The 27,219-nt window shown below is 31.4% G+C and overlaps 1 protein-coding gene across 4 annotated transcripts in view; it reads left to right on the forward strand.

The window, feature by feature from the left end:
- Nt5b (5' nucleotidase B) overlaps nt 1-27,219 on the forward strand; it is a 162,434-nt gene that overhangs the window by 105,787 nt on the left and 29,428 nt on the right. For 2 of the 4 annotated variants that reach the window (XM_067050900.1, XM_067050902.1), the window contains exons 1-2: nt 8,508-8,539; nt 25,524-25,597. In XM_067050900.1, coding sequence (XP_066907001.1) covers nt 8,523-8,539; nt 25,524-25,597 — 91 coding nt within the window. In that variant the 5' untranslated portion in view covers nt 8,508-8,522. Of the gene's footprint in view, nt 1-8,507; nt 8,540-25,523; nt 25,598-27,219 lie in introns of those variants that run through there. The other 2 variants (XM_067050901.1, XM_067050903.1) reach the window with 1 other exon arrangement.

A 27,219-nucleotide genomic window follows, 5' to 3' on the forward strand; every position in this document is an offset into this window, starting at 1 on the left:
GAATCAAATTATTCGAAATAGAACTTATTTCAGATTATATTTGGGAAATAAACGGTTTTATAGACAATTATGTTAATATGGGATATCCTTATTTACTTTTACGTAAACCAGGGTTTTTTTAGGTTTACTTTTTTTATTACTCAGACAAAAAGTAGATTCCCTCCCCCCCCCCTTCCTGAATGCCATTAATTGTTGTTTCTTTAGTTTGAAGAATAGGCTTTTCGATAATTATGACTATCGAACAGGCCCCGCTGCACCACCTCTCGTCGGGCTTGGATGGACATAAAGTAAAGCAATACACTGTTCTAATTTGGAAGTCATATTTACTTTCATAGTTACAATTTATCGAAAATTAAATTGTCCGACCATTGCACATATATAATTTACTGCCCTAACATCTGCTATTAATTGGATCTTGGATACTCCTAATCAAGATTCTCCCAGGACGTCACTCGGCCGTGTATTGGATAAGAGAAGCCGGCAGAGAAGCGCCATTATCCAATCTCCTTACTGCGGAGGCTGCGGGCCAATTGAAGGAGTAGTCATCCACTTTATGGATTATTAGTATGTCGTTCACCGATTTTTGTTGTTACAACTTTCATGGCATTACTCAATATAGCTAGTTCGTCTTGTCGACTTTATTAGATGTGTGTCATTAATTTATCTTTCCACGTATATATTAATACTCATGGACGCCTTCTCGGTACTGTAGAGTCAATTGCTTCTTCCATCCTACAATTTTGAAACCCAAGAAATTCATGATGTGAGAAGCTATTTATAACTGAAAAATAGCTACACAATTCACTTTTTATGTTTTTAATAGATATCCTCTTATTTATAATCTGAAATCTTGTCTTCTCCTATGACTTGTATTATCTAAAATTTTCCTAGAAATAAGAATACCTAAAAGGGTTTAACTTTGGGTGGTAAAATACCGGTGCTAGGATATGCAGATGATTTGGTAATATTGGACGATGACAAAGAATCTATAGAACTAAATACAACCACTCCAGCAAGGAACTAGGTCTTGAAATAAATACGGATAAAACAAAATACATGGTTAGCAGTAGAAATGCCAGCAATTTTGGTGATATAGATATAGGAGGAAATACGTTTAAGTATTTAGGTTCTACGATAACTAGAAAAAAACGAAATCGATGAGGAAATAAAATTACCTATGTATACATTTTATTTCCTGCTTCTCTCATCACCTCATTTTATTAATTCTATTTTTTAAAATTATTAATTTTATGTTATTCTGTTTATACTTTCTTTTTTATTTTCTATACTTACTGTGGTTGTTATCTTGTTCTGTTCTTAGCCCTGAAGAAGGCTAGAAACTCTAGCCGAAACGTTGGCACAATTAAATAGGTTACACCAACTTTTTGTGTTTCACTTTGACCGCAGCTCCAACCATCTTCTCCTCGTACATCATCCACGGTCAACTATCTCTCATAATTATCTATTCACTATGTTTTAATAAAGAAGTTTAAGACACAATGTGGATAATTTTTATTATTATTAATAAAATCACCAATCTCGAACAAGATAATAAAAATATATATGTATACTGAAATTAAACTGGATCCAGAGTGACTTGGTTCGAAACAGCTTTTGAGGACATAAAACAATTTTTGTCTCAGATATTAGATATAATGTGACGTTTAAGATATTGTCATTATGTATTAAATTGGTATAAGTTGAAGGAATGATTTTTATATGAAAGAATTTATGAATAGTTATAGATTCCTCTCTGTTATTATGCTACCTATAATGATCAAATTTTTAAAAATCTATGTGAGGCTAGGATACTAAAATTAATGTATGCAAATTATAATTACTAATGGTTAGATACAGTTGATAATAAGTTATAAGTAAAGTTATTATTTTATTAGGTTGTTGTCCTTGATGATAGCCAGAGCGGCCAAAACGTTGGACATGTAATGTGTCTTAATAAAGAAGGCTGGGGCTATTTGGATTATTTTTGTTATTTTTAATAAAACTACAGGTCTCGAACAAGACAATAAAAATATATTTCCATTACCTTCCTTACATATTGTATTGTTTTTCATATTTTCCTGTAAATACGTATTATAATGTTACTATAGTAAGCACTGCGAGTTGGCCAGAAGCTGAGATAGAAAGACATTTGATTATTACATAAATATTTGTAGCATTGCCAAGTAGGAATCCTATGTTTACATTGTTTTTGTTATTATCTAAGAAGCGAGAATCTACTATTTTTGTTTTCTCGCTACGTATGGGGAGGTTTATATTCATGTAGGAAATTATTTTAAAAAATCATGCCATCAGAATGAAATAGTTTCACGCGCAGTTTAATTTTTATATATTAAGGAATTTGGTACCGTGTCTGCCTTTAGTCAAATTTGTGTTTCAACATAGTCCGGTTGGTACTGTGTCTGCCTGTAGTCGAATTTGTGTTCCAACATAGTCCGGTTGGTACCGTGTCTGCCTGCAGTCAAATTTGTGTTCCAACATAGTCCGGTTGGTACCGTGTCTGCCTGTAGTCAAATTTGTGTTCCAACTTAGTCCGGTTGGTACCGTGTCTGCCTGTAGTCAAATTTGTGTTCCAACATAGTCCGGTTGAACCGTTTATCCGTTTTTTATCGTAGTTTCTTCGATGTCAATGTCATCATTAGACTCATACTACTTTCGCTTAGACTTGTATGAATGTTTTTTCTCGGCACAAAGTTATTTCAAAACGGCTCATTAAATTTGGAGAGAATTCAATGGTCTGTATAAAAATGGTTCAGTATTCATTTTATCAAGTTCTATCTTCGAGTTCGAAAGTATTTTTCTTGACCTGTTTCAAAATCGTTTCGTAGCAACATTAAATTAAAAATTTTATTAGCTTAGTCAATATGTGAAATAGATTTATTTTAACTATGAGGCATTCGTGCACTAAAATAAAACGTGATTTTAAATAAAAGCTGTGCGATCTTTTTTGACTGTAAAGGAGAGGCAGTCTACGATTGTTAGTCGTATATCCAGTAATCGGATATTGAAATTGGGAACGCCCTAATAATGTTTCGGTTATAGACAGCCGGGCGACGGAGCTGTCTTAATACATCAAAATCCTGCCTACAGTCGACCCACAACCGATTTCTAATTAATCGATAAAATTACCACATATCGATTTATATTAATCAATCGGTTATTATGTACTAAACCTGTTGAAGCGCCCACGTTCGCTCTCATATTGGGAAGATTTATTGATCATATAACATGACCAGTAGCCTTGAAGTGATCCCAACACTTGGATGGAAATTATAATATTATAAATTAATTTAAATTTTAAAATGTTTTTATCTGGGCTGGGTGGGAAAAGTAATATGAGTCTGAAAACAGGTTGTGTTTTACAGACTAAAACATTTTAAATCGACTTGGTTCTTCCACTAAAATATTGGTTATTCAAGTAACTTTCCAAGGAATGTATTGTGAATGAACGTATTATTAGTAATAATCATGAGAGATAGTTGACCGTGGATAACTTATACGAGAAGAAGTTGGTTGAGGGTCGGGGTCAAAATATAATATAAATAAGTTGAAGTAACTTATTTAATCGTGCCAACGTTTCGGCCAGAATTTCCAGCCTACATCAGGGCTAAGAACAGAACAAGATAACAACCAATGAATACAAAAAAGAAAACATAAACAGAATGACATAAAGTAAATAATTGTACAGAATGGAATTAATAAAATAAAGTAAAAATATAAAATAAAGTGGAAAATAAAATGTATACATAGGTAATTGAATAATAGGTAAAATAACATAATTAAGGAAATAAAATAAAAATGAAATTATATTATGCAAAGAAATATGAATATATTAGTTTATTAATATATGTATATAATATATGTGTTATTAATATATATGGTTAATAATTTTGTAGGTTAAATTTTTGTCTGAGGGATAACTTAAGATGTCTGTGAATTATGGAAAACAATAGACTCAGTTGGAAATTTAGCGTTTTATGTTTTATCTTAACGTCTGTGCTGCATGTCAACCTTCTGTCATATATAAGTCCTAAATGGCAGGTTTAGTGCCGTAGAGTAAATGTGACCTGTGGCTTTCTTTTCGATTGTGTACACCAGGTCTGTATGTCACCTGAGAAAATTAAAATGAGTTTAAATTAGTATATAAGAAGATGGTCAGGGTTGCGGTCAAAAGGAGAAACAAAAATAGTTTACAACTATTTATTTTTCGACGTTTCGTCCCACTTTGTAGGGCTTCATCAGGGCTAAAAAGATACAAAAAAAAAAGAAAACTGAGAATATTACAACAATAAGGTAATTTAAGCTAGGATAAATATTATGTAAAAATAAAGTGATAAGAAATTACATATAAATAAAAGGAAGGAAGACATAAAATAGTATCAGTATAAAATAAACTTGAATAAACAATGATAAATATAAAAATAAGTAACAATGGCAAGAGTAAATTTTTTTTAAAAAATACGTAAAATAAAAAAGTAGAGATTAAATAAACCTCTTGAAAGAATAATTATAAATAAAAAAAAATAATAATGATATTTAAATGATAATAAATGAGCAAAGAACAAGTCAGGACAACCTACCTGTTCAACGCAATCGGTTGAACAGAAGGCAACAATGAAGCGGAAGAGTGGAGCAGGTGGTCAGCCGTTTAACGGCTATATTTCTAGCATAGAATATATTGTAAAATTACACGTATCCCATATCTCAAGACCAACTATCTTCTTCCAAAAGACCTTCAGTACACAATAGGACAGATAGAAGTCTGTAAACAAGTTCTAACTAAGTAGCTTTGAGGATAGAGCTTGGCAGAGGACCATGAGAGAGTTCTTCACAACAAACTCAATTTATTTCCGGTGAAACTTGATCCCACCAAGCAAAGTTTTATTGCAACTTAACCTAGTACTAGAGACCTAACCTAGTTCTGGAGACCTAACCTAGTACTGGAGATCTAACCTAGTACTAGAGACCTAACCTAGTTCTGGAGAAATTCAGTAATGGAATATGTTCTCATCCCTGATATTTTTTTCTTTCTTTAACGTTTTGAACTTTTCTTCAAATTGAATTATTGTAGTTAGGGAAATGCCTTATCAAGGTCTCAATTTTTATTTCTTCCACCACCGCCATTGTTCTCGCATTTTTTTTTTTAGGTCTTGCGCATCTCTACAGTCCCTGTGAATTGAATCATATGATTAAAAATTGGGTGTGAATTTAGTCAGTGTTATAGAAGTCCCTTTGAGAGGTCCCAGCGTATTTCTATCCTCCCTCCACTATTTAGTTGAGATTTGTAAGAATTCATGAAACAATTAAATCACTCTTCATCTGTGATAAAACATAGTGGCTTACGAACGATGCACATAACTTTCACTTACTATGAAAAATTGTATTTAGGCTTTCTCGGGGTGAAAATAACGAATATCGACTTTGTTCCTGCCAGGAATACTACAGTTAAACAAAATACAACGAAACTGTGTACGTGTGAAAGTGATCGGCCGTTCACGGGTTGATCCTATTCGAACTCCTGTATCTAGTTTTCTTTTCTTTTTTTTTCTCCTTAATTTTTTTTTTTTTTTTTTTATCAAATTCATTAATTTTCTTTATTTATCCCTTTTTTATGGAGAAGTGGTTAGGTTCTTTCTGATTTCGCTTGTCCAGAAGGGTATTATTCCCGTAGGTACGAGGGGTATGCAAGCCTCCAGTTCGTGCAGGAAGGTGGCTCCGTTCTAGCGATTACTATTCTTGTAGATACGGAGGAGATATGTAAGCCCGGAGAGGGTCCTATAAAAAGAGAAAAGAGGATTGAAGGAGAGAGGCCATATCTTGGGTGAGCGTAGTACAAGAAACAACTCATTAAGGGGCCTCTACAAATGGTCGGTAAACAAAGGAACCGTCCACGTACCATCCACATGTCAGTGTTTTTCAGAGAGGCATGGAGGATGTACAAGTAGTTTCAGCCATTGCTCTGGGATTATATTATTTTTATTAAAAAAAAAAAAAAAAAAATGAAAGGAGGTTAAATTAAATAAAATATAAATAAATGAGTTAAATATAAAACTTATTACAATAAGTTGCAACAAACACCTTTAACCTCTTAACAGCTCTCAGTTGCAACTAAACAAAGAACAATGGCGGAGATGCTACACGAGCTCTCTCACGAACACCCTTTGATCTGTGTCCAAATAACCGACTCTCGACGGATCGGCAACGAGCTTAGGCCAACTCGTACAAGCCACCCATCCACATGCTCGGATATGACTTGAGTTCGCCGACTTGTCCAACGTGTAGAGTGGCCCTTTAGCGATAGGGTCGGCAACCACCTGAGATTACCTCAAGTAGAGCGTATGCCACCCGTGCAAGGACCAAGCCTTGGATAGAGATGCAGATCAGTGATCCGTTAGACCTTCGCAAAGGCCCTTATTTATGGGCTTAGTGCATACGGCTATGACCGAGAAGCTGTCTTATCTTATCTGCTTGAGGTAGTTTCGTGCTTTATTTTGATATCGTTTATTTATTATTTGATCTACATTGCTCAGTATTATATCCGAAAATTAATAATATATACAAATAATAACATATTTTTATAAAAGAACTTAAATTTGAGAGCTTCGGTGATGCTCGAGCTGTTGCGCTCTGGGGGAATGGAGCTGAACTTCTTGCTCCTCTCGCTACAAACTGTTTTATTTATTTCAAATTAACAAAATTTTATTTTAATTTATTTAATTTAATGACGAGTTTAATCAAAATTGTTAAATTTTCGAAAAAAACAAATAAAAAAAAAGTGTAAAATTAATTCTCTAAAGCTGAATTTTCGTGGTCGATTTTAACAAAAAGTTGCTGTAACATTCCACGTATACACATGTCCTAATTATTTATTTTTAGTTTAGTTATTGCTAAAATAAAAAACCGATTGATTTTTAAAATTTTTGAACCATCAATTTAAAAGGGTAACAAAAATTATTGAAAAATTACGAAAGAGCAACGATTTCATAAATTAGTTATTTTTAATCTTCAATATATGCTAAATATTAAAGCAATATACTTAAATGACACTTTCTGTTAAATATTATTGTTACAACAATATTAATTTAAGGACTCAAAGTCCTTACTGGGAGGATATAAAAAATCAAATACTTTAGGTTAATTCATAAAAATCTTACAAGCAATGATGTTCTTAATTCATATAGTGATCATTATCAATATGCTATATCAATCGAATTCACAGTGGCCTTAAGTACATTTCCACCAACGTTATGAAAAATATAATAAAAGAAAAATTGCTACTTTACAGTTAATTTTTTATGTATAAAATTTAAGTCAAGAAAATTATTAATTTTTCTTCTTTCTTAAATAAATAAATATGGTTTTGTTTATTTATGTTGTTCTTTGCTGACCGCACCCCCCGACAAACTTCTTCAAGCGTTAATCTACGGTCAACTATCTACACCTCATTATTAATTTTTCTTGATAGTAGTGACACGGTGTGAAAGATGCGTTAGGATCTCAAAGAGCTCAGCTCTACCCTTCAAACATAGGGTATAGAGTGGGCTCAGGGAACCTCAGGTCGATATGTAAATATTATACATAAGAGTGTAATATGTGACTTGTTATTATTTTATTTATTTATTTTTGTTATTATTGTAATTATTATTTTTTATTCTCTTCATGTAAATAGTTTATGTTATTTTTTTTCCTTCTGTTTATATATATATTGTGAAAGAGATTTTATTTATTTTTATGTAAATTTTTTTATTTATTTGTTTTTTTAATTTTAGTATGGATGTGATTAGTTATCACATTTACCTATTGTCCTACAACGTTGTGGCAGATTGTAATATTTATCAATAAATAAAGTGTTGAATTAAAAAGAAAAAAAAATCTTGATATTTTTCATAAGGTTTGTGGAAATGAAGTAAGCCACCGATATGTTAATATTATCCTTAATCATGTAAAAAATAAGTACATGTAAAGGTTGATAAGATTTAGTTACTTCTAAGGTAGTAATTTGTATATGGATGGTTTGTCCAATTAATACAATTATTAAAAGAATTAATACAATTATTTTTTAATGTTATATTTCGTTTGTATTTTTTTGAACGGGTAAATCATATTGGAAATGAGAAGAAAACTGGAATTAACCAATACCTAGGTTTCCTGTCTATATTTGCTTACACAAACAATGAGAAATTAATTTGTTAGTTAGATAAAAACAGCTGGTGAAAACATTTTCGTTGGTTACCAGTGTTTTTGTTCGTAATAACTGGATATATCATTTTATTCTATATTACTCTGCATTCATTCATACTTCGATTAATTATTCATTTTTTTATTATTATTGAGTTTAGACCCTTAAGGCTACGCAACTGTTCGCCACGGCACCCTTTTTTAGCCAACGAAATTTCGCGGCGCACTGGTTAGATTAAAAAAAACATCACAGAAGCCTTGTTATGTTTATTTTTTTTGAACCTCTTTGGGAACCGCTGCTCCAGAGGACTGGTATATTAAGGAAAATGGAGCCCATTACAAGGTGTGTGTATACTGCAGCCATTATTGTTAATTGCTGGCTGTAACCAGTTCATTGTTATTATTATTCTGTATTTATTGCCTTATGAAGCCACTCAATGGTTATTGTAATTTGCAGCTACACAATATTCTGTATTGTATGAAGCTTCCTAATTAATTCATTTTTTCTTTATTTTATTTTTACTTTACCTTTCAAAATATAAAATGCACAGTAAAAGAAAGTAATAATTGCAATCTTGAACAATTTCTAATTTGTTTTTTCGATGAAAATACCCATTTTGAGATCCCCTGAGTTGAGTCTTTTTCCTGTTTGCAACATTCATTCACTTGAGTATTGATCCACTGTGTCACCAAACGTCATACCTAAGAAGCTTAAATTGTCAATAGTGGTTCTTCTTATGCTGTATTTGAGCAATAACCCTCCCTAGGTTAAAAAAAAAAAACTCCTATTGAGTAAATGAATACTCTTGAACCAAAAATTCTCAAAATTCAATATTAACCTTTGTAATCATCCTAATGTTTTGGTCAATCCTTATCCTTACAATCCATCTCGAACGTTGGAACTGCAGTGGCCAAGAGACCTTTTATAAAATAAAATCGACAACGGGAGTTCTGGCAATGGTCAGATTCTCCACTCAAGTTGAGTGATTGCGGCTTTAGCGCACTTGCTCAGCCTCCACTGGCTCATGACCAGTGACGCGGTTAGAAGGCTGCGCTGGGATCCGGAAAATAGAGGATAGAGTGGGCTCAGGAACTTGTAAGTAGAGATATTAAATATTGTATATCGTTTATTTTACTTAGTTTGATTATGTTCATTTTATTTTTCGGTTTATTTATCTTTTATATTTTTTAAAAATATTTATATACTTTTTTAAATTTTTGGTGTGAATTTTTTTATTTACCACTATTACTCATTGCCTAAGTATGTGGAAAATTGTAATATTTATCAATATATAAAGTGCTCAATATAATAGACAATTGAACCAAAAATAAAAATTAATTGTTCTAATCATCAAAAAAATATAAATCTCGTGGAACATTATAGCTACTAATTCAAAAAATAATTCAATTCCCTAAAAGAAAAAAAAACTAACATCTCATGAAAAAAGAAAATGCACCGACGTGTCGCTACTACGGAAATGATCTCACCGTTAGGCATATTCTCACTGAATGTATTGCTCACGAACCACACCGGTTCTCTTCAGATTTACAGGAGATCCCAGAGTGAAGATCCCACAACAATAACAAAACTTTTTCACTTTCTAAAAATCATTAATATTTATGATCACATATAGTCTAACTAATTGTAATTGTAATTGTAAAATGTAAATTGTAATGTAATGTAACTTGTAATAAATTGTAATTGTAAAATGTAAATTGTAATGTAATGTAACTTGTAGTAGTAATTGTAATTGTAAATTTGTAAATTGTAATGTAATGTAACTTGTAACAGTAATTGTTAATTTTTAACTTTCTCACTTTGTAATTATATGTAACTTTCTCACTTTGTAAATATGTCAATAGTAATGTACTAACTTTGTAAATTCAGTGTAAATGACCCTAGTGGTCGAAACACTTAAATAAATAAATATGTGATCGCCAGTCATCTCACCAACTCCACACAGGACGCAGTCCGAAGATTCAGCCACTCCTATTCTCTTCAGGTGGTGCAGCAAATAGTCATGTCCAGTAGCCAACCTGAAGCATGCCACTGACACCGCTCTTGGTAAAGTCAATGGAGGGCGCCTCTTAGGATCTAGCAATTTGGGTTCTTGATAGCCATCTTACTTCTAATTCAATCATCTATAATCAATAATTTTCATCTTTACTTTAACATACTTAAGAATATATACTAATCACCGATTTATTGATCAAGGTTTCCTATAAAATTGAAATTATTATTGACAGTTCTGCTTAAGCTTTATATTTACAATAATGAGGTGTAGATAGTTGACCGTAGATTAATGCTTGGAGAAGTTTGTCGGGGGGTGCGGTCAGCAAAGAACAACATAAATAAACAACACCATATTTATTTATTTTATGGCGACGTTTCTTTTAAACTATAACTTGACCTTTTTATCATTAGTATTTCATATGAACTGTTGTGTCATAACGGTCTTTCTTGACAGTTACGTTTCGAACCTTAGTCTAGTAGCTCACTCTCGCGAAAGTCTCAAATAAACTCTTACATCAATCAGTTACAAACCTGCCTTCTACGCCACAACGTAAATCTCCCTTCTCGCTCTCATATTTGTTACATTATTCTTTTCCTTTCTCCATATACTACCTTTTCCTATTGTATATATTTATATTTTTAGTATAGGTATATTTTTAGTATAAGTTAATACTCACAATGTAATTGAGATATAAGCCACTCACTATTTTCATTGTTTGTCATAATGTTCAATTTGTAGATTCCATTTATTTATTTAATTTTTCAATTTTTTAGACACTACTTGCATATCTTATACTATACATATCTTCTTACCTACATGATATTATATTTCATCTGTCACTGTTTTAAATTTACTACCATACAATTCCACAAATATCAATCAATTAAAATTTTGTACTATTCAATTATCAGTTATAAATTTTTTCTCATTTATGATTTAATTCAATATTTTGTATAATTCTAAATTTGTTTGTATACTATTCCTTTTCAATTGTATGTTACTCTAAATGTTGTTGTTATCTCTTTTGTTCTATAGCCCTGATGAAGACCTGAAACTCAGGTCGAAACGTCGGCATAAAATAAATAAATATGGTTTCGTTTATTTATGTTGTTCTTTACTGACCGCACCCCCGACAAACTTCTCCAAGTATTTACAATAATGTTGGGTTTAAAAATTCTAAAATTAGGACTGATAAGTAGTTTTAATTTTTTTTATTTATTCTAATAAGAAGAGTGAGAAAATGATGAAAAGAAGACCTGTTTGATAAAATTTGAAAACATTTTAATTAATTTTGTGCAAAAAAGGATGCAGTTGAATTTCCCTCTGTACCTTTCCACTCCAACATATCTGGAACCAACTTCCTCAATACAATACAACTCCACTTCTTGGATTCCCCTCCCCTAACTATCTCCTAGAAATTATGTTACCAATCAGCTGTGATATGATACGTCCGAGTTCCAGTAACGTGTCGTATCTTGGGATGAGAAGGCATTGGGTTCCGTTCTGTTGTTCCATATCGTAGAGCTTCTAACAGGACTGTTTGTTCTGGTGAAAGTCTGTTTGTTTAAGTAATTAGCTGAAGCAACTGTAAACACAACGGGATGGAAATTTACCATACTCAGAGGTAACGAGTTACTACGTTAGTAGTCAGTATATTTTTCTTTAAATTTAGTATTTTTATAATTTTTTTCGTTAAAAATAAAACTTTTCTAGAATTATTAATGTTTCGTAGTTGAAAAATCTCTCCAGAATGTATCATCACATTCTAAAAACAATTTCAAGTTTAACTTTAATTTAATTTTATTTATAATCTTAAACACTTTCTTGAGACTGGTTAATGTTGTTTAAATTTATTTAAACATGGATAAAAAAGACTAAAATGGATAAAAAAAAATTTTTTTAATAATTTATTTATTGATATTTACAACTGTATAAATATACACACATCAAGTAAATTTACTGTAAGTGATATTATGACATGATAAAAACATGTGGAGAATCTACCCATTGATAATACTCCAAAAACATTTCTAAAGGAGAAGATCTCGAGGTCACTTTCTTTTCAGACGCCTAGGAGGATTATTAGGTAGTGAAGGAGAAGCGAGGTTAGAAACGAGTTGTTTTGGGTGGTTGAGAAGTTTATTATGGAAGGAACGGTATCTGGTTCTGGCCAAATCGGCAACATATGGAACATTGAGGTCCTGATGGATGACTTGATTTGTGACAAAGTAAGGAGCATTAAGGATTTTGGACTGTAAGGATTGGATTCGAGAGGAATTAGATGGATTAATGATTTAAAAAACTCAACTTCATGCAGGCTATTCTGCCCAGGTCAAAATAAAAATTTCTAATTAGTCAATTTTCACATTAAAAACAAAAATTAAAATTCATTTAAATCATTTAGTTCCAAAATTGTATTACAATTGTCTCTGAGGATGGCCGGATTGGCCGAAACGTCGGACTTGTAAGAAAAATAAATTGTGTTGAAACTAAAATGGATAAAAATTAAATTATTTATTTTATTGTTAGGTTACTGTTCCTTAGACAGTCTCGTAACAATTTCTTTCTACTAACACACATTGGAAGAATATTTATCGGTGTTAATTGTTTCTATTTAACAATTAACTGATATATTTATGTGTAACGAATTATTATAATATATAGATACAATATTTAATTATAGTTTTATATATTTTTCGTGGAAATTATTATTCCTCCAAATTTAGCCAAATCGGTTTATATATTATTCGTTTACCCAATCAGACGTTTTCGAATTTACTCTGCATAGAGGAAAACACGTTTGCGCGCATGAGTAAGCGAAAGTAGTTTATGGAATTGATATTGGATTATCTAGGACCGATTCGTCCAATCTCTGAAAATGTTATCAAAACTCGATTAACGCTGAATCATTATTCGTTCAACATGTATGTTAGGTTGACGCGTTTCAGATTATGCACGCGCACAAATTTGACTACTGAAAAATTTACACGAAACCAAATTTGTTCCTTGATGTCAAAAGAATAAGATGCTAGTAAAATGTATCGATTCTCTTCTAGTGAATACATACATTATTGAATAGAAGGAAATAAAAAAATAAATAAATATAAAAGGTTTCAAGCTTACAAAGATTCATCTTTAAACCCTAATCAAAGATAGCTATAAAATAGATAATTAATAGTGTTATAAATCAACTTATTAATGACACACCTTACAAAAAAAAATATACATATATATTCCATAAATAATTACTGTTGTAACAAAATAATTCAAGTCAGAGTAGAATCAGTGGGATACTTCAAACGCAAATAAAAAAAATGAAAGTTTTTTGAGCAATATTTCAAGTAAAAAAAATATCTTCATTCATCTTAATGAAAATGGTAGCGTATAGATCTGCTTTCTTTCATCCTCTCATACTTCAAAACAACTTTTCAACCATTTAATGATTAATAATTATATTGTAAAATATATTTCATGACGAACTTCCATTATGCATTTTACTAAATTACAATTCTCTTCTTTCAAATAGAGCCTATCACACAATCAAGGATTATCAAGAATTATATAACATTAACAGTCTGTCCTCTGCTCTCGGCACAAAACTAATCATTTAAATTCGTAATTTAACAAACCGAATGATTATCGTCTCAAATAAATATATAATTTATTAATCTTGACCAATTTTCTCTCTTGGAGATATCATCAGGGCTTAAGTGTACATATGAAAAACATATATCAGTAAAAGAACTTACCATTTAAACTGGTGTCCAATGTCATAAAATAAAATCATAAAAGTCAAAATTCGCTTGCTATGTTAGGGGTATTCATGATGTTATGTTAAATGTAAAATGTTTTACAGTGTTAAATGGTATAACTATAGGATTGTGAGCAGCCCTATTTGAAGTCATGTTAAACGTTAAATGCATAAGAGCCCCTAGCGGATTTTCTCAGCAACTTTTTTGATAAGCCTTAATGTTTATAACCTTTCCTTCCAGAGCCTCATTTTATTATTTACTTCAAATTTAATTTAAGTTTCAGTTTTGATTTAAGCAATTTATTACAGCATGCCTAGAGTGAGTGAAAAGTGGAATTTATGTGAAAGTTTAGCTTATGAGTGTCTTATTGATCTTCTAACTTGTGAGGAAGAGAATGAAGATGAGCTAATTGACAACTTTATTGAAAGTATTTTCCATGTTCTGTCATTCAGATATGCAGTTCCTTTTCTCAGGGGATCAGTATTAAAATCTACGCACTGGAGATCTTCAGTATTACCAACTTAGATGAAGATAGGTTTAAATCTCTTTTGAGAGTGAACTACTTTCAATTTGAAACTATTATACAAGAAATCAAAGGTTGTTAATATGTCTTTAACCCACTTTTTTAGTATTTATTGTATTAATGAACCCATTATCCTCCTATCTTCATACCTTATGTATTGTTCAAGAATAAAATCACTTATTTTCAGTAATTTCTTTGAAAATTTTCTAACAAGCATATGTTACATGTCAGGTAAAAGTTAATTTAAATAGTTAAATAGCTACAAATGTACATGTCACTCCTCCCATGTTTCCACCTTAATCATGAGTGGAGCTATTTGTATTTAAAAAACTAGCCATTAACAATTTAGAAAACTATAGAGCTATAATTTCAAAACTGGTGAACATAATTTAATAAAACTTGGATATTCCTCTTGGGTGCCAGGAAGCTTTATGGAAACTACTTTGGTGTCAAATTTTATTAGATTATGAGATAATGAGGTAAAAAAAGTATTTGAAATGTGTTGATTTAACATGAAATCAATCATGAACAAAAATAAAAAGCTTACATCTATTTGAGGGAGAGAGAGGCTGCTGAGGTCTTAAATGATTTCCACTTTTTATAAAGTATAATTGTTCTATTTAATTAATGATACATAAATAAGAATACATACATAATTATAAATATTTTTAAGTTCAATTATTTTGTCAATCGGACTTCTTTAAAAGCTCTAGTTTTAATTTTTTTAATTCAATTTTTTCTTGTATTTTGATTTTACGAAGCTTCAGCTCATCCTTTCCTTTTCAAATTCAAATCGCTCCCTATCCAACACAAGGCGGTCAGCTAATACCTCTTCTGTTTCTTTTCTCCGTTGTATTATTAAATTTATCCATTGTGATTTAATACCAGGGGTATGAAATAATAACTAGCACAAACACGAAAGAACTAACCTGACACAATAAACAAAAACGGTGGCGAGCTCAACTGGTCTATTGCGTGACGTCATTCTCCATTTAACAGACCAAGGAACAGACTCTCAGCCATGTTACATGTTATTTCGTTTTACCACGGCAAAAGAAGGCAATTTTTTTCCATTTAACATGAGTTTTTCCATTTAACACGCTTTAACATGTTAAACTAAAGATCATGAATACCCCTATAGTAGGATAAAAAATATTTCTGTGGAAAACTAGAATTAAAAAGTTTTCACGATCCCAATTACGCCCCCTCGTTATACGTTTCGTATGTAATAAGTTAAAGTAAAAACCTGTATTTCATAATAGTCCCTAAAATTTTTATATTTGAAGATATTAACAGCACACTATTTTGCTAATGGATTTAGCACCCAACGCTGTAAGAAAAGTCCTATGAATGGTAACTCCATAGATATACGAGTATAAGTTAGGGTGTGGTCAGTCAACAATAAAAATAAATAAAAACTTATATATTAGTTCCAACGTTTCCCAACCATCTTCTTTTCATTTACATATATCCATGGTTATATACTCATAATATGTTTTATAGTTTTCTTTTTTTATTTTAAGTTCCAAAAGATCATTTTATTTTTGCCCTTGGAACAGGTTTAGAAGATGACCTCTTTGGTATGTTTAAATAAACTAGTCTAAAAAGATTTAAATAATTTGAAGTCCTATATTCGCAATGGAACTGACTCCAGGTACCACCTGCTTCTACTCTATATTCGATATGGCACCGTCAGATATTTTTAGCCGTGTTTACATCATATTAACGAGAAGTCTTGTATCACTTCATGACATGCAGTTGTAAATCGCACGCACCTGCCAACAGATCTCAATATAGCATATGTCCTACAAATATTTCTTATATATCCATGAAAATTCAAAAAATGGTAATGAATATTTCTAGATAATTTATTTGCTCTAAATAATTTCCATAATTAGACTCTGATATTTTTTTAAAAAAAAGTTTATTTTTCTTTTGAGGACTCACACCTTATCAAAATTTCGGGGGTAAGTTTTTTATATCACCTCTTCCCCTACAATATTATTTAATAATACCCCACTTATTCCTGTTGAACAGATCCGTTACTTAGGACTACATCTCGACAAACGACTGACATGGAATCCTCATACAAGACAAGAAACTGCTCGTAGATTCCGACTATTGCAACATTTACTAGACAAACGGTCTAAATTGCCAATCTATTACAAAAGACTGATCTACATGACTATTATAAGGCCTATCTGGACATACGGAGTTGAGCTTTGGGGCTCCACTAAACCATAAAATTCCTCCAGAATCCGATCCTTACAGTCCAAAATCCTTAATGCTCCTTACTTTGTCACAAATCAAGTCATCCATCAGGACCTCAATATTCCATATGTTGCCGATTTGGCCAGAACCAGATACCGTTCCTTCCATAATAAACTTCTCAACCACCCAAATCCACTTGTTTCTAACCTGGCTTCTCCTTCATTACCTAATAATCCTCCTAGGCGTCTGAAAAGAAGATGGCCTCGTGATCTTCTTCTCTAGAAATGTTATTGGAGTTCTATCAGTGGGTAGATTCTCCACATGTTTTTATCATGTTACTATGTCACCTACAGCAAATTTACTTGTTGTATATATGTGTATACAGTTGTAAATATCAATAAATAAATTATAAAAAAAAAAAAGTTTTTTATTGTTACGAACTATAGTTTTTTTTTTTTGTCTTTCTTGAAATTTAAAACTGTATAAAAAAAAAATATATGTTTCAGAACACATAATAATCTTAAGAAAGAACCGCCCAATGGTGGTTCCTTTCCCAAATTAAATCATTACATCCCGTGGTTTTTTATTTATTTATTTAATACCATATCGTTTATGGTTACTAGTGGGCCTTACATGGTTAATGTTAGAGTACATTTGTTTTAGCAATTGATTATGGAGGGAAGGGTATAGTCCTATACAAGAGACACCCCTAACTATATACAACTTTTTAAATTAAAAAAAAAGATAAAATAAATAGATTAAAATGATAATCCTTAATAAAGGATACAAGTAAAGTTGGTAAAAATCATTGTTTTTGCAGCCTCGATTTTGGGCGTATTTCTGGAACGCATTAATGATATTTGGTTCTCATATCTCATCTAAAGTTCTTTCATTATTTTAGAATAGATGCTTCCTTGCTAGAGAGCCCAGTTTAGAAGTTATAACCTAAACGAATTGGAAGAGTTTTCCTCTTCCTTCCCTAAAAAAAACTACTTAGAGAAGGGAGGGAAAACCTTTCCCAATTTTTTTTTTTTTTTTTTTTTTTACTTCTAAACTAGACTTTCATACGAGAATGCCTCTAATAAGAGAATGTAAAAACACTAAATATTCTTGGTGTAGTTTCCAAGCATCAGGACCTAATGAAATATGAAAATACATAAAATGTATTTTCTTTTTTATTTATTTATTTAAAGTGATTTACAACTGTACAAATAATAAATACAATAAGTAAATATGTTGTATGTTTCATATACACTTGAAAATCTTGGGAAGGAACCACCCATTGGTGGTACTTCAAGTATTAATTTAAATTATAAGGTCCCGTGGCCATCTTCTTTTCAGACGCCTCGGAGGATTATCAGGGATTGTTAAGGGTGAAAGATTAAGATGGGTTAGGATGGGTAAAGAGTTTAAGGAGCAACGAATGGGATGTTAAGGTCTTTCTGAATGAGTTTATTTGTAACGTAATAAGGAGCATCAAGGATTGGATGCGGGAGGAATTTAATGGTTTGGTGGAGCCCCAGAGATCAATTCCATATATCCAAATTGGGCTGATTATCGCAGTGTATACTAATTTTTTGTAGGAATGGGAAGTTTAGAGCAAATGTATTTTTAACGCACAACTTTTTTTTCAGTACTGTGCGTTGCACCCTTATGTTCTCAGGAGCCCAGTCTTATAAGGCATAGATTCTCCTAATAAAAAATGTCATAAAAAATCGTGTGACACTTATGGAGTCCTCTCCCATTAGCAGGCAAAATTCTGTTTCCTATTTCAAATTCTTTTACAATTACCTAGACAAATTTTCAAGGAGCACTAAATATCTAAACATTGTGTCTTAATTCATTCTTTTATATTCTGAAACGTGATCCAGTAATAATCTACGCATGTTTACATAACAATCCATTAAGATTTATATTCATGAATGTAATCTTATCTACTCTCGAGATAGATCCGAATTCCAGGATTCGATTGCTTATCGATGGATCGAATGGTGATATTGTTTATAAAGAAGTCTTATCTCTCTATGGCTATTTAATTCAGATTAATTTAATAATCATTTATCATTTGGAAAATAAAAATGTTACATAAATACTATGTAATAAGTTTACCTGACAGCGTTTTGCGATTTTTAATTGATGAACGATGTTTGTACAATGAACCATAGAAATCAAAAACTATGTGCAGTCAATCAAATTGTCCATTAGTGATTGAATTAAATGATCCAGTTTTTCAGAAATCCAATTAGATGCTTTGAGCTTATTCTTTTTGATGGTACTCAGAGTTTGACAACTATTTTATCAATGGTTCATTCATGAATAAGGGTCGTATCCGCGGCAATTTTAGCTGTTAGTTGCAACTATAGCTAATTTTTCCCATCCCTGATGGTACTGTACTAGTGAACTTTGCTCTTTACTTGTGCCTCTATAGTAGTAGTTATCTCATAATCCATGGATGCATATCGAACCTGAATACGAAAATTTATTAATTTTAAAGAAAGTTTTTGCTAAAAGTGTTATGATAAAAGAAGGTTGTCCGGGTGCGGTAAAAGAAAAACTCATATATTTATATTGAGCCTACGTTTCGCCCAACCTTGCAGGGCTTTATCAGCTTTTAAAAAAGTACAAACACTTAAATGATGGAAACATAAATGAAAAATTAAATGGACAATGAAACGTAAAAAATAAATAAGAATAATAAAAGGTTTTGAACAATTAATGAAAATGGAAATAATAACAGATAAAAAAAGAAGAAATATAGGATGCAGTCCAACCTAAAAGTTGTCAGTTCGAGTACCCGGCCCTATCCGGGATTTTTTCCAGCATATAGTTATTCAATATTCACTCACAGTCTCCCTCCCCCGGGCATTTGTGAGGCCCGTTAGCCAATGGGTGGCACTCACAAAAATAGGCGTGGGAGTGACGAACCCACCCTATGAAAACCACGTCATGAAAAGTGCAATGTATTCCCTAGATACATCCTGCGAGGTCTTAGACATCCACGGTCTGTTGCGCAAATGAGATAAAATAAATAGATTAAAATTATAATTCTTAATAAAGGATAAAAGTAAAGATAATAACAAAAACAATGACATTTATGGATCTAACAAAATAAATAATTGAATGGAATATGGTCCGGGTGTGGTCAAAAAAACCTCAAATAGTAGAATTATACTATTTTATTGAGCCAACGTTTCGCCCCACGATGCAGAGCTTCATCAGGGCTAAAAAAGATACAAACACTATAGTTACAAAAAGAAAAAAACATAAGTGTAAAATAACAGGGGTATAAAATGTAAAAACGTAAGATATAATAAGAAAAATATATCTATTACATCTTACGTTTTTACATTTTTTACCCCTGTTATTTTACACTTATGTTTTTTTTCTTTTTGTAACTATAGTGTTTATATTTTTTCTAGCCCTGACGAAGCCCTGCAACGTGGGGCGAAACGTTGGCTCAATAAAATAGTATAATTCTACTATTTGAGTTTTTTTTTTACAGCACCCGGCCATATTCCATTCATCTATACACACGGTCAATCAACAATCTTCCAAAATAAATAATTGACTTCTAATAGAAAAAAAAGCGATTTTAACAAAAATATGAAGATAAAATAAATTTTTAGAGTGACAGTAACAGAATTGATAAATATAGAACTTATAACAGGATGTCCTGCTGTCTGCGCTTCAGTCTTCGAGTTGTGGTTGGTTTTCCCAAGTTGTAGGTCACTGCTCCTTTAACTATCGCCAACTGGGAGTGGAATTTCATGAACCATTTTTTGATATATTCCTCTATTGTCTCTATTTTTAATTCCCAATGCAATTGGCTGTTTCTTACAAACCAAGGAGCAACCACTGAAATTCTTAGGACTTTATTTTAAAAAGGTTGTAATTTTTTTCCTTTTCGTAAAAGGATGCCGCCCATACTTCACAGCCGTACATCACCAGTGTCCTGAAAATGGTTTTAAAAATAAGAATAGCTGTTTCCTATTTTAATTTGGATTTTCTGTTTAGGATAGGATTTAGCATTGCTAACCTCGGGCATTCGTGAGGCCCGTTAGCCAATGGTTGGCACTCACAAAAATAGGCGTGGGAGTGACGAACCCACCCTATGAAAACCACGTCATGAAAAGTGCAATGTATTTCCTAGGTACATCGCGCGAGGCCTTGGACCTCCACGGTCTATCGCGACAATAATAATAACAAACTAAAAGATGGGAAAAGAGGAATTAAAGTAAAAACAAGAATAAAGAGAGATACTGAGCAAGATAGGAAACGGTACCTTTCAGACTAGAAGAGAGCGAAAGTGAACTGTTGACAGGTTGTTATAGAGAAGTAGTGGGGAATAGTAGTTAAAAATAAGTTACATTTGAAAATAATTTTAAAGTAAACAGTATTATAAAATTAAAGAGAATATTAAAATTAAAAATAATAATAATAATCTTTATTTATTCTGGGATTGATCCCTTTAGAATAATATACAGGCGTCAAAATTAGGCTTTAGAGCCTTAGAGTAAATTAAAAAATAGAGATGAAATTACAAGATGTCATAAAATAATACAATGAATTTAAAAAGATACAAATAAATAACAATAATTAACAGAATATGTTTAAAATAATGATATAAAATAAAACCACTTGTCATAGACACATATTAAATAATAATATACATTATGGGGGGGGGAGAGGAAATTAAACAAAAAATTATACACAAAAGAAACAAAGTTGAAAGAATAGAAGAATAGATACAATAAATTTGATATGATGAAGAAAAGACAATATAAAAAATAAATAGGGGTACAGAGGTGTGTAAATTATATAACAGAAAAATTAATAATAAAGCAATTAATGTAAGTACACTTAAGTTGAAAGTAACATATGAATATAAATATATCTTATATATGTATATATAGTTGACCGTAAAGATTTAAATATAAGAAGATACAAAGGGTTGCGGTAAAAAAACAAAACAAATAGTTTAAAACTATTTTAATGTCCGACGTTTCGCCCCACTTAGCAGGGCTTCATAAAGGCTGTTCAAAGCGAACGGTTGAACCTGGGGTAGATTTAGGTGGATTGAGATTCTTCATAAATACGTTGGAATTTGGAGATGAGTGAGAGTTTTTTACATTGTTTTGGGGAAGTAAAAATATTTTTAATGCAACCGTTCGCTTTGAACAGCCCTGCAAAGTGGGGCGAAACGTCGGACATTAAAATAGTTTTAAACTATTTGTTCTTTTTTTGATCGCAACCCTGACCATCTTCTTAAATATAAATGTATCTTGCTTAGTATCTTCCTTTATTCTTGTTTTTACTCTTATCCCCCTTTTTCCATCTTTTATTTTGTACTGCATTTTATATCCCTTCTTTTTTTTATCTGTTATTTGCATTTTCATTAATTGTCTAAAACCTTTTATTATTCTTATTTCTTTTTTACTTTTCACTGTACACATTTTTAATTTTTCATTTACGTCTACATCATTCAAGCGTTTGTTTCTTTTTTAGCCCTGCTGAAGCCCTGCAATGTGGGGCGAAACGTTGGCTCAGTATTATAGTTTAATTACTATTTGAGTTTTTATTTTACCGCACCCAGACAATCTTCCTTTTCTTATTACACACGATAAATCAGCGATCTTCTAGTAAAACCCCTTAGCAAAAATATTCTTTAAAAGGATACGATTCTGCCTTCAAATGAGATTCCTTTTGTGCAGAACTTTGGATCTTAACTGTTATTGGAGCTAAGCCAACTAAATACATTTATAGGATTCCTTAGCAAAATTCTATTTTCAGTAAGTTTAGGTCCTTCGGTGAAACAATTTAGTGTAGCAAACTAAGGGCGCAGTCACACTAAATTGTTTCAACTAAGGAGCTAAACTTTTACCAGCCTTACTTGCTATCTTGAAATTGTTGGAACTACACTCTTGCACTATTTTTGTTTATAATCTTGCTCAGTTGGAAATTCAAATGCATCTGAGATAAATTCAATTATTTTTGTAACTACTATTTTTTGAAGGTATTTCGAGAGACAATACACATTCTACATACTCCTAGATAGGAGCATTTGATTCACCATTTTAAGAGAATTTGAGGCCTCTCATTTTAAAGTTATTCTAAGGTGCCTTTTATTTTTTCAAGATCACTTTCAACACTCAAATTTTTCCCCAACTAAAGGATTCCCATTTTATGAGCCTAGTTGTGCCCTAGAAGAGCTCTAAAGCCCACAGGGTTGATTCACAATTTCGGTTACACAATAAATAATTATCTGAAAAAGCCGGATTTGAACCTAGGTCCTTGGAGTTAGTAGCACAGCGCCTTACCTCTGTGCCACCCCACTCCCTTATAATTTTTTTTTATTATAAGTAAGTTAATATGAATTGAAATTACTTTATTAATAGAATTTTAACGTTAATAATTGTATTAAACTAACTGACTCGCCAATGCTTCGCTATTGCTATATTTAAGAATGTATATAGATTTAATGAAAACAATTGATAATTTGAAATAAATTATTGTATTAACTGAAAATTATTCATTTACGTATACTTTATTATTATGATTTAGTAACATAAATTAAACCAATATATGCCAAAATAGAATTTTGTATTATACTTTATAACCTACATTGATATTTTTTTTCTTTGTACCACAAAACTCTAGGTTATATCTTTATCTAATATAGAGGAACACTGTGTCCTGTGTACATGTTCTGTAATTAAAATTATAGATTCAATGCTCCTTTGTCTCAAATAAAATCATACATAAGGACCTTAATGTTCCATATGTAACCGATCTAGCCCGAACCAGATATCACTCCTTCCATTACAAACCTCCTAACCATCCAAACCAACTAGTTTCTAACCTTATTTCCTCTTCCATTCCTGACCAATCCTCCGAGGCGCCTGAAAAGAAGATGGCCACGAAACCTGCTAATGTAAAACGTCAAGTGCTACCAATGGGTAGTTTCTCTACACACCTGTAACACTCCAACTTAACTGAGATCATAAATATTGTTTTGTTTTTTTCAATTGTAGTTTATTGCAATGCTCTTGATGATACAATGTTTTCAATTATACCAATACCATGTATGCTAATCCACACAAAAAAATGGTTTAATTCGTAACAATCAGATAAGAAAAGATAACAATTTAATTTTGTTCATAAGTTTTTTCTACCTGAGAATTCAAGGATTTTAGTATCTTTAAACCTTCCCGAAAGGGAACATTTTGAAAAAAAAAAAAAAAAAAAAACGTTCATCTGCAGGACTATATAGTTGTGACTGAAAAGACTCATGAATTGTTTTGTAAGGTTTATCTTTGGGTTTCCAAGGCGCTCTCAAGTCTCCCGCTGAAGTGGCTCTATCCAACCTCCCGAAGGCAATACCTCCTTGGTGTTTTTCTATTCCAAGTTCTTATTATCAAAAAACCTACCTATATCCTTGATCTCCTCACTCTTCGTTCATCCATCCCCTCATTAAACACCAGATCCCAACCAATTGGTCTATATATGCCCTCTTATAGAACCGCCTTCTTTAGCAAATCCTTCGTCATAAGTGCAACCTCCCTTGTTGAAATTCTCTTCCCATCTCCATTCGCCAGTCCTCATCCATTCTCTCCTTTAAACAACACCTATTCCTTCATTTATTGAATAACCAAACCTCCACATCAATATAATCAAACAAATAGACAGTTATTGATTAACATTATAAACAGTAGTAAAGCCAATTTACCAATGTAATTTCATTTTACTTACTGAAAAATTGTAAATGCTTGCCAGGCAAAAATCTTAATGTATGAACTATGTATATATTCTTAGGGGACATATGTCCCAGAATAAAATTATTTTTTCAAAATAAATAATTCAAATTCTATCCATTATAGTCTCAAAACCTTTATTTCTCTTATAAGTCCGACGTTTCGGCCAATCCGGCCATCACAATCCAATTATCACAACAATTGTTTTGAGTTTGATAAAAGTTTTAAGGAATAGTGTCTGATAACAAATTATTTTGATTTTATTTTAAGTGAATATTGACTAATTAGAAATTGATTTTTTGGACCTGGGCAGAATAGCCTGCATGGTGTTAGAGTTTTTTAAATTATATAATTTCAAATTTGTATTAAGATTTTCCCTGAAGATGGCCAGATTGGCCGAAACGTCGGACTTATAAGAGAAATAAAAGGTTTTGAGACTATAATGGATAGAATTTGAATTATTTATTTTTAAAAAATTTACCAGTCTCAAGAAAATATTAAGATTATAAATAAATTATTTTTTCATTTCATTTCACGGTCCAGTAATTCAAAAGTCTATTATGTACAAATATTCGACCATTCCCTTTATATATATATATATATATAAGCATTAAGACAGGCTGCTCCCCTTTCTCCATCTGGATTTTATTTTTGTTTTGGATGGCATTAAAACAAAATTAATACCGGCAGTCTTGGGGCTGACCGACAGAAGTGAAACATCTGGAAATTAAATAATGTATTAAAATTTAATTCATACTGATTGTGCGTTTGCTCATATTATTCCTAAGTATTTTGAACACATATTGATTTATTTATAAGAAACTAAATAATTCATTACAATGAAAATATTTAGAATCTAATAACTCATAAATAAAGTGTTGACTGACATACCTTCATAGGAAATTTTTTTCTCGATTTGGGATCTGGAACTCATATCTTCAGTTAGGGCACTTAATCCTGAATGTACAGAGTACTAAGTCACAGAACTATATCTGAGTGTAGCCCAAAATAAAATATGATTTACTTTTTTGTTTATTCTCTGTATGCATACTAACAGCATATTTTTTTGTTTCAGAATCTTCGTCAACAGAAGCTTGCATTTGGAAAATATAAAGTTCTATGGATTTGATATGGATTACACTCTTGCCGGTGAGTAAATTTTTTTTTTGGCATATTATTATAAAAATATAATCTTATATAAATGATTGAAAGTATTATTTTAAATTATGCAGAAGATGGTTGGGGGTGCGATCAAAAGAAAACAAAAAATAGTTTACTACTATTTATCTACCGAAGTTTCGCCTTACTTTGTAGAGCTTCATAAGGGCTAAAAAAGATACTGAACTATTAAAAATATTTTGATATAGTAGGATAATTTTTTTTTTCCTTTCTCTATCTCCTTGGTGCTGCTAGAGGTGGAGTATCCTCAATCCATATCCTGTATACATCTCTATCCTCGGCCTTTCTTCGGATTTGATCGATTGAGCAGTCACGTTCTCCTCTGAGTCCGCCTATGTATTCATTATAGGTAGCGCTTTCCTATTGGACTTGTTTCCATCAGCCAGCGGGCTTTTCAGTCATCTCCCATCCCACAAACATGGCCGAACCATTTCAACTGCCGCTCCTCCAGGATTACAATGACAGACCTTACACCCTATTCTGTTACTTCTTACTCAGTCCCATCTTAGTTCAAGAGCCGAAGAGGAGAAAAAAAGGCAGTTATTTCACCCCTATTTTTGATTACTGAAGTAAAAACTAGTTATAATTACTAGTCAAAATTGATAAGTCTGCCAAGTATAGGTAGGAAGAATAAAAAACGGCGGATGTTTCAAAACCATAAAAAAACATTAATTTTTCATTCGTAGCTCTATATCTTAAAAACTACCAACAACAAAAGAAAATCTAAAAGAACATTATTAAAAAAAGAGTAAATTTGCTGAATTATGAGCCCTAATAGAGCTATTTACGTTTAATAGTTCGCGAGATATATCTTTTTGAAAAGCAACATTTCGTAAAAATGTTATATGGAACGTACTGAAAGATCAGTAGTTAGTAAATTTATTTTGAGAAATCTATATCTCAAAAACCATTTGACGTATAGATGCCTATTAGCACTCAAATTAAAGCTAGTTTAATGAGCAAAGTAGTTTATTTGAAATTTGCTAAAATATATTGATGTATAGTTGTTCGGACAAATTTTCATTTGCCAAATTCATATTCATATGTGAATATCATAAAAACTACTACCCCTACGGAGATAAGTGTCATAAACTACTTTATAGTAAGTTAAATTTCCTTTATTTTGAGCACTGGTAGATATATGTGCGTCTTATGGGTCTAGAGATATATTTTTCCAAAAATCCAACATTCTATACGAACAACTAGAAATTAACATTTCGTGAGTTTATTTTGTCAAATATTATGAAAACTACTATTCCTATGAAGGTAGAGGTCATAAACTATTTTATAGTACAATTATTTAGCTTTAATTTGAATGCTAATAGACATCTGTACGTCACATAGTTTCTGAGATATAGATTTATCAAAATAAATTAACTGAAATTGATAGATTTATTTATTGATAGATATTACAATCTGCCACACAGTTGTGGGCAATAGGTAATATTGATGAATGATCTCATACATACTAAAATAAAAAAAATAAAATAAAATAAAAAAACTCTCTTAAAATATATACAAACAAAAGAATAGACAAATGAACATAATCAGACTATCTGTATGAAAAATAAATAAATAAAATAACATAATGA

The sequence above is a fragment of the Halyomorpha halys genome, unplaced genomic scaffold (genome assembly GCF_000696795.3).
Source record: "Halyomorpha halys isolate HHAL.00 unplaced genomic scaffold, Hhal_1.1 Scaffold1083.1, whole genome shotgun sequence".
Taxonomy (NCBI): domain Eukaryota; kingdom Metazoa; phylum Arthropoda; class Insecta; order Hemiptera; family Pentatomidae; genus Halyomorpha; species Halyomorpha halys.